Below are 13,242 nucleotides of genomic sequence, written 5' to 3' on the forward strand. Positions count from 1 at the left end.
GCAAGGGGCAAGGTTGAGAAGGCGGGGCCTTCATGAATGACCTCCGCCGTTATGGGGATTGAATCTGTGCTGCTGGCTTTGCTCTGCATCATGAATCAGCTGTCCAGCCTGCTGAATATGCCCCCCCCCCCCCCATTGATAGCAGTACCATCAGCCCCCTAAGTCCTAACCTCTCTAATTCCTCCCCAACCCCTCTGCCTCTCAATTTCTCTTACCTCCTTTAAGATGCTGCTCTTTGAAATATCACCTTGCGTGATTCGGTTTCAAATTGTGTTTCATACTCCTGCAAAGCATCTTGGTTCAATTTACTACATTAAAGGCACTTTATAAATGTAAGTTGTTGATCACAGTTCATGAGTGAAAACATTTTTCCTCATTTTTTTTAACTAGTTATTTTACTCTGGTTGCTGACCTTCCAACCAATGGAAACAGTTTCTCCCCATCTGTTATTAAAACTATTGTGATATCGACTTCCCCTATTAAATATTCCCTTCCCTGCTTTGAGGAGAACAAATGCAGTTTCCCCAGTCTCTGGTAATTGAAACTCTGACATAACTCAGCTCCGCGTGCTCTCCAAAGCCTTTACAAACATCTTAAGGCTCTGCCCAGCATTGGGCACAATACTCAGCTGAGGTTTTTAGCAATCTTTATATAAAACATGATGGAAGTCAGGTGAATTAGCAAGCCTCTTGCAGAAATTAACTTATCTGAATTTTTGAAACTCCTCTGGTGCAGTATGAAATGGTGCAGCAAATGCTTTCTCACGAACCTGCCGAGCGCCCCGAGGCCATAGACATTGTCAACAACCCACTCTTCGAGAGCTTTAACATCCCGGAAAAGCAGTTGCTGAGACAGAGATCACGGACGCTCAGTTCCAGCGGAGTCAAGGCTTTGAGGGGATCTGTTTCTTAACGGTGGAACATCGACCAGGCAGGTTCTTGATTTCCCCATCTTTTCCCAGTTATCGCTGCGCAGTCAGTATTTGCAGAAGATTACAAGCCACATTCACACAACTCTTTTGTTGAAAGAAAAGTTGCCAAGACCAGGTGGTGGCAACGCTGAGACTCTTCTGCTGCATAAATTGTACATCCAAACTGTAATCTGAAATGTTTGTCAAAAACGTGACCATTTGAAAGATTTGCATCTCTGAAGTGATGCTGGGGACAGCTCAACTGATCGAAGACCCAACTCCAGTTACACAGGTTTCAGTTAATTCTTCACCAATTCCATAAGCACATACTGTGGAGTGAGTCCCTTTTGTGCAATGAGCACGCACAGTGGATGAGATGTGTAAATTTCAAGGGAAAGTGAGAACTGGAACATTTGTAGCTTTAAACTGCTGAGCAGGCTGGGTGGTGCTTACACTGCTCATTGCGTCCTCCTGTCACACGACATATTTGCATTTCTAGGCCCCAATTGTTGGAAATGCAAGTAACGCTGTCACTTGAATTTAAGTCATGGTTTTAAAACAGTTCCCCCGCCCTCCCCACCCATGTGCTTTTTGTGGGTTTGTTCGACTGGATTTAGAGAATGATGGAGTTGGAATGTGTTGTGACCGCGAGGGCATAATGACATAGACACAGCCACTGTTATGCAATCTCATCAAAACTGGTCAAGAGGAGCTAATGGATTTTCAACTTTGTCTTGCTGTGCAGGTTTCATAATGAAAAGGCAATTTCTAAATTAATTATGCAAAATATGCCTTCACAGTTGTCATTTTGTTAACATTGCTGTATTGATTGAAGGTACTTCGATTTTTGTCATATAACAAGTTCACTGAGTTTCTGATCAACTAATAACATAAACATACTGAAATTGCCTGTGTGTCATGATGCTTATCTCTCTATAGCTCTCCAGTGTCCCGATGGGTAACAGCACAGACCCTGTGAAGGGCTAAACAGTAAAGGCCAGACGGTTCCAGGCTTAGTTTCCATCAGTGTTCAATCGGCTGCTCTTAATTGTGGTGCTATTGCTTCAGCATCTGTGGGCTATCTTAGGAACGATATCAGCCAGGATACCTGCTCCTCATTGACAAGAAGGCTTATCTGGTAGAGACTTAAAGCACACTCATTGTGATATATCATGCCCATCAAAGTGAAGTGAAAACTGAATTCATTTCTCTCATCATGTTGGTCAGGTTGATTCAAGCTCATGGTTGCAATTGAGTATTTAAATCCAGCTGTTTTGTTATTTATCAAAACAGTTTTCAGCCTATAGACCCATACAATTTTTAAAAAAAAACACTTATTGTAATAAATCATCGGTGGGCAGCACGGTGGTGCAGTGATAGCCTATGGTGCTGAGGATCCGGGTTTGCTCCGCGTCCTGGATCACTGTCCGTGTGGAGTGTTTGCGCGGGTTTCGCCCTCACAACCCAAGGATGTGCAGGGTATGTGGATTGGCCACACTAAATTGCCCCTTAATTGGAAAAAATAATTGGGTACTATAAATTTTTTTAAAAAGTAATAAATCATCTGTGCTTAGAAGTCTGCTTCCAAAGTACATATTCCTGCAGGATTGTATCTGGTGCCTGTATCATTTTGTGCACAGTTAAGATTGCAGAATTGTGTTTTCCTGAGTCTGTTTGTAAACCTGTTAAAATGTTGTCAGTTCACAAGACCTAGACCCGAAGTGTGTTAGCCATTATTTTGGCTAATAAAGGGAACTCATTTAATTGATGTTCAGATTCAGCCGGAGGAAAAGATGTTTCATGTATGAGATTGTCACCAATATGAGATTGTCACCAATGAAAATAAGCAACCTACCTTAATCAAAAACACATTCAGCAACAAAAATGGCACCGCTCGTTCTCAGTAAGCATACAGAAATCATCCCATTTCATTTTAACTGTCTTGTACCATTTCTTTCTGTCTTGTCTTAATATATATTTAAACCCGCCCCCATCTTATCCACCTTTCCTTACCCTTTCTCCTCTTTGCTTCCCCCTTCCCCATCCCCCACATCTACAGTTCACCCTCTGATGTTAGTTTCCCTGCTGTTTGACCTTTCACATCTTTTGTTCTCTCTGGGGACTGCCATTAACACTCTTTCCTCTTGGTTTCTGTGACCATTAGCACCCCGTTTCCCTGGGTTTCTGTGGCTATGACTCATTTTTCATTCTCACTCCACAATATAAATATTTCCCACTTTCTCTGTCTGTTAGCTTTGACAAAGAGTTTGACAAAGAGTTACCGGACTCTCAACTTTAGCTCTTTTCTCTCCCTACAGATGCTGCCAGACCTGCTGAGATTTTCCAGCATTTTCTCTTTCGATACAGAAATGTCACCCTCCTGAGTTATGATCTGGGAAATGAAAATATGCAGGGAAGAGCAGAAATGGAATAGATTAAGTGCTGCTGGAATTAACAGTTGAGTAGATAGTTCGGGAGGTGAACAGGTTACCAGATTGAAATGTCTTTATTGTTACTGATCTTTCCATGTCATAAAAAGTACTTGCTGGAAAATTGTCACCTTTCCAGTTGAGCAAAGTGAGCCTTAATTCAAAACCTGCAGATCTGTCAGTATCCACGGAGAGATATCTAGTAACCTTGGAGGATTAATCGTCCCAAGCAAAAGTGAGAATAACCAAGCATCTTGTTAAGAATTGTAGGAAAGCGAAACTGGAGGGAGGTAACTATAAAATTATAGGTGCTGCAATCACAGGAAATTCATGGGCTGAATTTTTTAACTCATTTGTAGTATGTGGGTGTCGCTGCCTCGGTCAGGTTTATTGCTCATCCCTAATTGCTCTTGAAGGTGATGAACTGCCTCCTTGAATTGCTGGAGTCCATGTAGTGCAGGTACACCCGCAGTGCTGATGAGGTTGCAAGTCAGTATGGTGAGTGGTTTGAAGGAGAGGCTGCAGGTGGAGGAGTTTCATGGAGTGTGATGAATTACTTTCCACTTGCCTTGAGTACAGCTCCAACCGCACTCGAGCATGCTGACGTCATCCAGGACAAAGCAGCCGCTTGATTGGAACCCCATCCACAACCTTAAACATAATAAAACAGAAGTGCTGAATCAAGTCAACCGGTAGAGAGAACAAGAAATGAAACGGAGTCCCATGGCGAACGTGCTTAGACGGGTGTTTCCCGGCGCTGGCAATGCTGAGAACGACCCTGCTAATAAATGGGGCTCTGCTTTGTCGGGGACTAGGTGAGGTAAGACCGACCGAGGCCGCATGTAGTCCCATTTCCTGCACTAATGAACACCGCTTTAGACCCGTGGCCTTGGGACCCCCCCCCCCCCCCCAAATGCACCAGCTTGCCCATAAGGGGGTCATCAAGTTCCCTGCATTCCACAAGGGCAGGCCACCCCTTGGCCCAATCCCTGCCATGGGCATGATTTCACCTGGCAAGGGCACTACCAGGGTGCCAGACTGGCAGTGTCACCTGGGAATTCTGGCAGTGCCTTGGTGCGTTTGCCAGGATACCACTCTGCCCAGGGCCCGACCACCGGGGGTCCCTCAATCGCCTGGGGGACCCACAAATTGCTGGTCTGCCTGGGCCACATTGGTGGAGACTACTGCTAACTGGCACTCACTCGGTGTCTCTGAGGCGCAAGGTAATTCCGTGCCTTGGGTAATTCCGGTGAGAACATATTCAAATGAGCCTGACTGCACACTTAAATATGCAAATCTGTGGGCAGGATCCAGATCGCGATGCCTCACGCGATCACGTTAGATCTCGTGAAGTGTAACGAGCCAGGTGTACCCATTGTGGGTGTACTGATTGCAAGAAGGCAGCTCCACCACCACCGTGTTGAGGGCAATTGGAGATGTGCAATAAATGCTGGCCTCACTAGCGATGCTCACATGAGTGAGTGACAAAAAAGATAAAGATGGAAGGGGGCTTAAGGGCAGCATGGTGGTGCAGTAGTCAGCACTGCTGCCTCATGGCACTGAGGACCCAGGTTTGATCCCGGCTCTGGGTCATTGTCCGCGTGGAGTTTGCACATTCTCCCCGTGTTTGCGTGGGTTTCACCCCCACAACCCAAAAGATGTGCAGGGTAGGTGGATTGGCCACGCTAAATTGTCCCTTAATTGGAAAAAATGAATTGGGCACCCTATTAAAAAAATATATATATAATTTTTAAAAAAAAGATGGAAGGGGGCTTGAGAGGAGCATGACGACTGGTGTTGGACTAGTTGAGGCAAGTAGTTTGTTTCTGTGCCCTATATCCTGTGTGGTTGCTAACTCAGCATTCTGCCTTCTGATCTGACTTGTATTCACAGCATTTTCTGTCTTCACTTCCAGCATTGCATTTAAAAATGTTTATTATGCTTTACGTATTCTCACTTTTCCTTTGATTTCTTGCCCTGGTTAGTTTCTCACAATTAAAACCATTGACATACCTACCTTGTACATCTATTGATGCATTAATATTGATCTGAGAGCTGAGAAAAGCCACAAGTTGCTATCCAGTATGAAACCTATGTGCAATTGTATTTTGTTCCAGTTCCTTACCACTGATTCACTCCTGCCTGCTTTAAATCAACCAAGCTCCATTTTACATTAACCTTTTCAGATTATGCAAAAACATATCAAATGTCACTCCTATACTTTCCCAGGATTCAGATTGGGTTGGACCACCTGAAGTAACCTTTTAAGGATTTGTGCAGCAGGATTGTCTGTCGCCAGGTGATTGTCACAGGTGTGACGCCCTTAATATTCCTGACTCTTAAGTGGAACAATGTTTGTGCTGTCTGGGTGCGGGGGGGTCAGATAAACAATTGAAGTGTATTGGTAAGACTGCTCAGTAACTGAAGCTATAATATGCCTTACACAGTACACAACCATTTATTGCTATGCAGTCCTACCTGGATTACAAACTTACTTTCTTGCGTCGGGCATGTCACATTTCGAAGTGCACATTCTTTATGCCATGCAAGTTTCCCGGTAGATTTTTCACACCCGAGTGACTATGAATTTTTATAAATGCACTTTTTACCCATGAACTATGTATATATGTGTTATGCTTAAAATGTTTAATCATGAGCTCGCTCTTTTCAGGATCGAAATATGAAATTGGGATGAGCACTAGCCTAAATGGTTCTTTTAAAAAGTACCTGTATTGTGGGCATGTAATAAAACTGTTTGCTCCTGATGATTCCTGTGGGTTCAAGCAGGGGCAGATATTTTGATGGCTGTGGGCACAGTCTGTAATGATTCATGATGCAAAAACATTGTAACTTGGACAAGTTGGTGTGAGCCGATGGGTTTGGTAGTCAAACTGGTGTCAACTTTTCCTGATTAGGGGCCTTTAGCATTAGAACTCAGTCCAGTGAGAAAGGACACGTCCCCTGTTAAGGTGGCAGTCTGGCTGGGTTTCCATCAGACTTATGGGCAGGGAGAACTGAAGCGCTTGGAGAAGAGTTACTAAATTTATTACTTTACAGCAGGAGATGTACATGCTTTGGGGTGGAGCTGGGGAGAGGATGGAGGTATGGTAACAGTGGTTACGTTACTGGGCTAGCAAATGGCTTAAATTCCATTAAAGCAGCTGGTGAATTTCATCCAGTGAAATAAACCTGGAACAAAATGCTAGGAATAGTCACCATGAAACTGATGGCTTGTTGTAAAAGCCTATCTGATTCAGTAACATGCTTTCGGAAAGGAAATCTATCTATCTATCTTTCCTACTTTGTGGCTGAACCTTAAGAGCCCCTGAAATGGCCTGGCAAACCATTTGGCTGTATTCAAGCAGGTAGCTCACCTCGGCCTTGAGGGGAATTAAGGATTGGGAACAAATGTCCACATCCCAGGAATTATTATTTGTTTTAATAGGGTAGGACGGTGCTTTTTATACTGGAAGTAGCCTTTCCCCTCTCACAACGTATCTTGATTCAGTGTTTTTAAGATGCCCGATGCCCTGTTTGTAAACTGTGTATTTAATAAACATATTTGGTAGAGTTTGTGATGTGCCCCTCTAAGTGCAATACCTGTGACTGTGCTTTGCCACCAAGAGCCTTTGCACAGAACACAGCTTTAAATGAACTGACCTAAAGATGGTGTGAACTGTTGGAAAGGATCACATTACTCTACCCATTCCTCTTGTGTCTGCCTCATTCTGCCACTGTAAACATCTTTATCTTGAATCAAAATACATAAATTGATAATTATGTATATAATTTTTTCAGGATTGTGCAGTTAACAATTTACATTTTAAAATTTATTTTATGAAGGGAGGTTTGTGTAAACCTGACTGCGGAGGATTACATTTTCTTTGTCATACGGTGTAAAACTGTATTAATCTTCATTATCAATCTATTTGGGTTGGTTATGCTGGGGATGCGCTCCTTGCAATAATTGGTGCATTGCAGCATTGTGACTTCATACAAGTCTAAAATATTCAATAAAATATTGAATTGTATCTGTGGAGATTTATTTTATTCACCAAATGCAAGTTTGCTCCTAATTTGACAGCGTAGATTCTCTGCCACATGCCTCTGTTTGGAAGACATTTTCCCAGGCAATACAAACCAGAGAGGGTCCAAGTTTTAGCCACTGTACATGTTTGTTCGCCGGAGCTCTAATTCCGAGAGTGTCAACCTGACTCCATTAGCAATGCACATTTGCTTCTATATCCAGAGGTCAGTTCCCACTCAAGATGGGTTGGCGGTGGTGGAATGGTGCATCATTAGAAAGCAACTTTAAAAGAAAAGCTAAAGCAACACTCCATTTATCTTTCAGGTGTGTGTTTTGAAGAGGAACAAATTCTGATGGTGTCCTGGCCAGCATTCATTCCTCAATCATATCACTAATTCATCTAATTGATGTTTGCAGAATTTTATACACTGGTGCTGATTGACAATATTTAAGAAGTAATTGATTCCCTGATTTGGGATGCCATGGTTATGAAAGGGAATTGTATATAATACAAGTTGTTTCATTGTTCTGGGCTATTGAAGCAGATTAACAGCCAATCATCTGCCCTATCCAAAACCACAATGCAGGCTGTACAATATTTTTAATGATGGGACTTTTTTAAACTTACAATTTCACTTGGTTTTGAATGCTGGAAGCTACAGATTTGATCCAGTAGCCAACAGAATCTCAACAATTAATTAAAATAGTGACTCCAGTTATTACTCTGTTTTGTGTAAAGAAAGAAGATCATTTATATAGAGAAACTTGGAATAGCCCAAAAAACTTTACAGCAAAAGGTATACTTTCAAATGTGTGGCTATTGTGGAACTTTACACCCAGCAAGTTCCCACAAATAGCAGTGTGATGACCTGATGATCTGTTTTGATTTGCAAAATAAATATTGGCCAGGACATTGGAGAATACTTTCCCTGCTGTTCTTCCAAGAAGTGTTTTGTACATCTACTTGTGGGTGCACATGCAAGCCTTGGTTTAACATCTCATGGTAGTGTCTGCATTAGATTAATGCCAACAGCCCAGCATTCAGTCTCTGGTCCAGCTAAAATATGATGAGGAGATGCCGGCGTTGGACTGGAGTGAGCACAGTATGAAGTCTTGCAACACCAGGTTAATGTCCAACAGGTTTGTTTCGAATCACTAGCTTTCGGAGCACAGCTCCTTCCTCAGGTGAATGAAGAGGTGGGTTCCAGAAACATATATATATATATATATATAATGACAGAGTCAAAGATGCAATACGATACTTTGAATGCGAGTCTTTGCAGGTAATTAAGTCTACAGATCCAGACGGAGCAACTGGAGAGAGGGATAATCACAGCTTAAAGAGGTGTAAATTGTCTCAAGCCAGGACAGTTGGTAGGATTGCGAAAGCCCAGGCCGAAGATCAGAGGCTGAATGCCCTTGACTGCTGAAGTGTTCCCCGACTTGAAGGGAACATTCCTGCCTGGCGATTGTCGTGCGATGTCCGTTCATCCATTGTCGCAGCGTCTGCATGTTCTTGCCAATGTACCACATTTCAGGACATCCTTTCTTGCAGCGTATGAGGTAGACATAGCTAACATAAACTCGGGGCCTGTCCCTTTGCCCTACTTAAAAAAAAAAGCGCCACTTTTCATGATTTGGCCAATAATCGATTTTGGACAGAACTCGAGAAATACCTGTGTGTTTACATTGAGCAACAGCACAACACGGCTGTTTTTCAACTTTATTGCTGTCTGTGGAGATTGCGGAGGCCGTTTACCAGGTAGGTTCCTAATCTATTTTAATGAGTAAAAGCAATTTGGATTAAGCTGACAGATGGGCTGTTAAATGTAAATTTGTTTGCGAGGTTGTCGTGCCGATGTGCTTCACACAACTTTGGATGGCATTCTGCTGTGTCTAGACCATTTCAGCACAGATAGGAACATAAGGAGTATGCCATTCAGCCTATCTGGCCTGCTCTGCCACTCAATAACATTATGGCTGATTGGACGCACTGCTTTTTCTCCATAACTCTTAACTATCAATCTCTGCCTTAAACATACAAATTACTCGGCTTCCACAGCTCTCTGGGGCAGCGAATGCCAAAGATTCACAATCGTCTTATAAAGAAACTTCTCATCTTTGTCCTAAATGACATGTTCATTTATTTTGAAGTAGTGTTCCCTGGTCCCCAACCAAAGGAACATCTATTCCTTAAGTATTTTGTAGGTTTCAGTGAGATCACCTCAATCTTCAAAATTCCACAGAATACAGGCCCAGTTTGACCGACCTCTGATCATAAGACAGTCCTGCCATCCCTGAAACAAGTCTTGTGAACTTTTGTTGAATTCCCCCTATGGCAGTGATGGGCAACCTACACTTCTAGAAGTTTGCTGATAACACCACCATTGTCGGTCGGCTCTCAAACAACAATGAGTCAGAGTACAGGAGGGAGTTGGAGAACCTAGTGGCGTGGTATAACGACAATGAACTCTCCCTCAATGTAAGCAAAACTAAGGAGCTGTCATCGACTTAAGAAAATTACGTGTTGTACACACCCTTGTCTCCATCAATGGTGTCAAGATGGAGATGGTTGACAGCTTCAAATTCCTAGGTGTGCACATCAACAATCTGTCCTGGTCCACCCACGTCAACGCTATGACCAAGAAAATACAACAGCATTTGTACTTGCTCAGGAAGCTAAGAAGGTTTCTTCCCAATTTTTACAGATGAACCATAGAAAGCATCCTATCTGGCTGCATCACAGCCTGGTATGGCAACTGCTCGGCCCAGACCGTAAGAAATTACAGAGAGTTGTGCACACAGCTCAGTCCATAACGCGAACCTACCTCCCATCCATTGACTCTGTCTACACCTGTTGACTTGGGAAAGTGGGCAGCATAATCAAAGACCCCTCCCACCTGGGTTATTCTCTCTTGCATAAGACGTTGGAGCAGAATTAGGCCACTTGGCCCATCGAGTCTGCTCCGCCATTCAATCATGGCTGATATTTTCTCATCCCCATTCTCCTGCCTTCTTCCCATAACCCCTGATCCCCTTATTGATCAAGAACCTATCTATCTCTGTCTTAAAGACCTGTGAATTGGCCTGCACAGCCTTCTGCGGCAAAGAGTTCCACAGATTCACCACCCTCTGGCTGAAGAAATTCCTCCTCATCTCCGTTTTAAAGGATCGTCCCTTTAATCTGAGATGGTGAACTCCTGGTTCTAGTTTTTTCTACAATTGGAAACATCCTCTCCACGTCCACTCTATCCAGGCCTCGCAGTATCTTGCACGTTTCAATAAGAAATCCTCTCATCCTTCTAAACTCCAACGAGTACAGACCGAGTCCTCAAACGTTCCTCATGCGACAAGTTCTTCATTCCAGCGATCATTCTTGTGAACCTTCTCTGGACCCTTTCCAAGGCCAGCACATCCTTCCTTGGATATGGGGCCCAAAACTGCTCAGAATACTCCAAATGGGTCTGACCAGAGCCTTATACAGCCTCAGAAGTACATCCCTGGCCTTGTATTCTAGCCCTCTTGACATGAATGCTAACATTGCATTTGCTGCCTTAACTGCTGACTGAATTTGCACATTAACTTTTTAAGAGAATCGTGAGCAAGGACTCCCATGTTCCTCTGTGCTTCTGCTTTCCGAAGCACTTCCCCATTTAGAAAATAGTCTATGCTGAGATTCTTCCTTCCAAAGTGCATAACCTCACACTTTTCCACATTGTATTTCATTGGCCACTTCATTGCCCACTCTCCTAGCTTTTCCAAGTCCTTCTGCAGCCCCCTTGCTTCCTCAATACTACCTATCCCTCTTTGGACCTTTGTATCATCTGCAAACTTAGCAATAGTGCCTTCAGTACCTTCTTCCAGATCATTAATGTATATTGTAAAAAGTTGTGGTCCCAGCACAGACCCCTGAGGCACACCGCTAGTCACTGGCTGCCATCCTGAAAAAGACTCCTTTATCCCCACTCTCTGCGTTCTGCCAGTCAGCCAATCCTCTATCCAAGCCAGGATCTTACCCTGAACACCATGAGCTCTTAACTTATTCAATAGTCTCCTATGCGGCACCTTGTCAAAGACCTGGAAATCTAAATAAATCAAGTCCACTGGTTTCTCCTTTGTCTAACTTCCTTGTTACTTCCTCAAAGAACTGAGACACGACCTCCCTTTGACAAAGCCGTGCTGACTCAGTCCTATTTTACCATGCACTTCCAAGTGCTTCGCGATCTCATCTTTAATAACAGACTCTAAAATCTTACCAATGACCGAAGTCAGGCTAACCGGCCGATAATTTCCCGTCTTCTGCCTCCCTTAAACAGTGGTGTTACATTCGCCACCTTCCAGTCCTCTGGGACCCTTCCTGCCTCCAATGATTCCTGAAAGATCATCACTAATGCCTCCACAATTTCCTCAGCTATCTCTTTTAGGACCGTGTGGTGCTGTCCATCCGGTCCAGGTGACTTATCCACCTTCAGACCTTTCAGTTTCCCCAGAACCTTCTCCATGGTAATGGTCACTGCACTTACCTCTGCCCCCTGGTTCTCCTGGAGCTCTGGCATCCCACTGTGTCTTCCACCGTGAAGACAATGGTGAAGACCTTCCAACCTCCAACCTTTTCCATTGGGCACAAGATGCAAAAGTCTGAGAAAACGCAGTAACAATTGATAAACAGCTTCTTTCCTGCTGATACCAGATTCCTATTATGGACTGAACTGATCTCTATGCATCTTCTCTACTGTTGTTTGCACTATACTCCGTATGCTTCAGCCGATATCTGATGTCTATATATTTACATTGTCCGGATTTTTTAATGTTTATAACAATCTCCTTGACTGTACACCGAACAATACTTTTCACTGTACCTCGGTACACATGACAAATCTAAATCTAATCTAGTCAGTGGGCCACAAGATTGAAATTTGGCTTGTTCACTAACTATGACCCTTGAATAAGATTGAATACATGGCGAATATTTCATACATTTTGGAAAATGCTCAATCGTTCATAGAACTGTAATCAACTTCAAGTGATTAAAAGCAAAAGATATTTCGGATTGATTGGATGCAATGGGAGTGCACGACTCTTACAGCCAACAGGTGTGTGCAATCGTCAAGCACTTCACTTGCCCTTGCTTTATGTGCATATCACTTCAGCCACACTGGTATAATAATAATTATTATAATATAATCTTTATTGTCACAAGTAGGCTTACATTAACACGGCAGTGAATTTATCGTAACAATCCCCTAGTTGCCACAATCCGGCGCCTGTTCGGGTAAACTGAGGGAGAATTCAGAATATCCAGTTCACCTAAGAAACGCACCTTTTGGGACTTGTGGGAGGAAGCTGAAGCACCCTGATGAAGCCCACGCAGACACGGAGAGAACGTGCAGACTCCACACAGACAAGTGACCCAAGCAGGAATCAAACCTGTGACCCTAGCACTAACTACTGTACTGCCCCTCTTGCTATGGTGGGAGTGGTGTGAAGGTTTACTAGGCTGATACCTGGGATGGCAGAACAGTCAAATGAGGAGAGACTAAGTGGGTTTGGAATATATTAATTGGAGTTTAGAAAAATGAGAGGGGACCTCCAAGAAACCTTTATGAAATTCTAACAGGATTAGGCAGGGTGGATTCAGAAATAATATTCCCAGTGGTGGGGGAGTGCAGAACTAGGTACCTTAGTTTGAGGATAACCTTTTAGGACTGAGGTGAGAAATTTCTTCACCCAGAGAGTGGTGAATCTGTATATTCTGTTGCAATCCTGGAGTTCATGGGTCACCTGACCACAAATCCATTCAATGAAAAACTGACTTGAGAGAAATCTTCAGGATTGGATGACCACGCCCCATTGCATAAAAAATATGAGTAACTCAG

At 43.4% G+C, this 13,242-nt stretch overlaps 1 protein-coding gene across 7 annotated transcripts in view; it reads left to right on the forward strand.

Annotated features, from left to right (window-relative positions):
* The window catches only part of eif2ak3 (eukaryotic translation initiation factor 2-alpha kinase 3), a 113,250-nt gene that overhangs the window by 80,153 nt on the left and 19,855 nt on the right, over positions 1-13,242 (forward strand). For 5 of the 7 annotated variants that reach the window (XM_072497643.1, XM_072497646.1, XM_072497648.1 and 2 more), the window contains one exon: positions 736-7,370. The exons of the other annotated variants lie outside the window; for them this stretch is intronic. In XM_072497643.1, coding sequence (XP_072353744.1) covers positions 736-912 — 177 coding nt within the window. In that variant the 3' untranslated portion in view covers positions 913-7,370. Of the gene's footprint in view, positions 1-735; positions 7,371-13,242 lie in introns of those variants that run through there. 7 annotated transcript variants of the gene reach the window in all.

This window comes from Scyliorhinus torazame, chromosome 3, assembly GCF_047496885.1.
Source record: "Scyliorhinus torazame isolate Kashiwa2021f chromosome 3, sScyTor2.1, whole genome shotgun sequence".
NCBI lineage: Eukaryota > Metazoa > Chordata > Chondrichthyes > Carcharhiniformes > Scyliorhinidae > Scyliorhinus > Scyliorhinus torazame.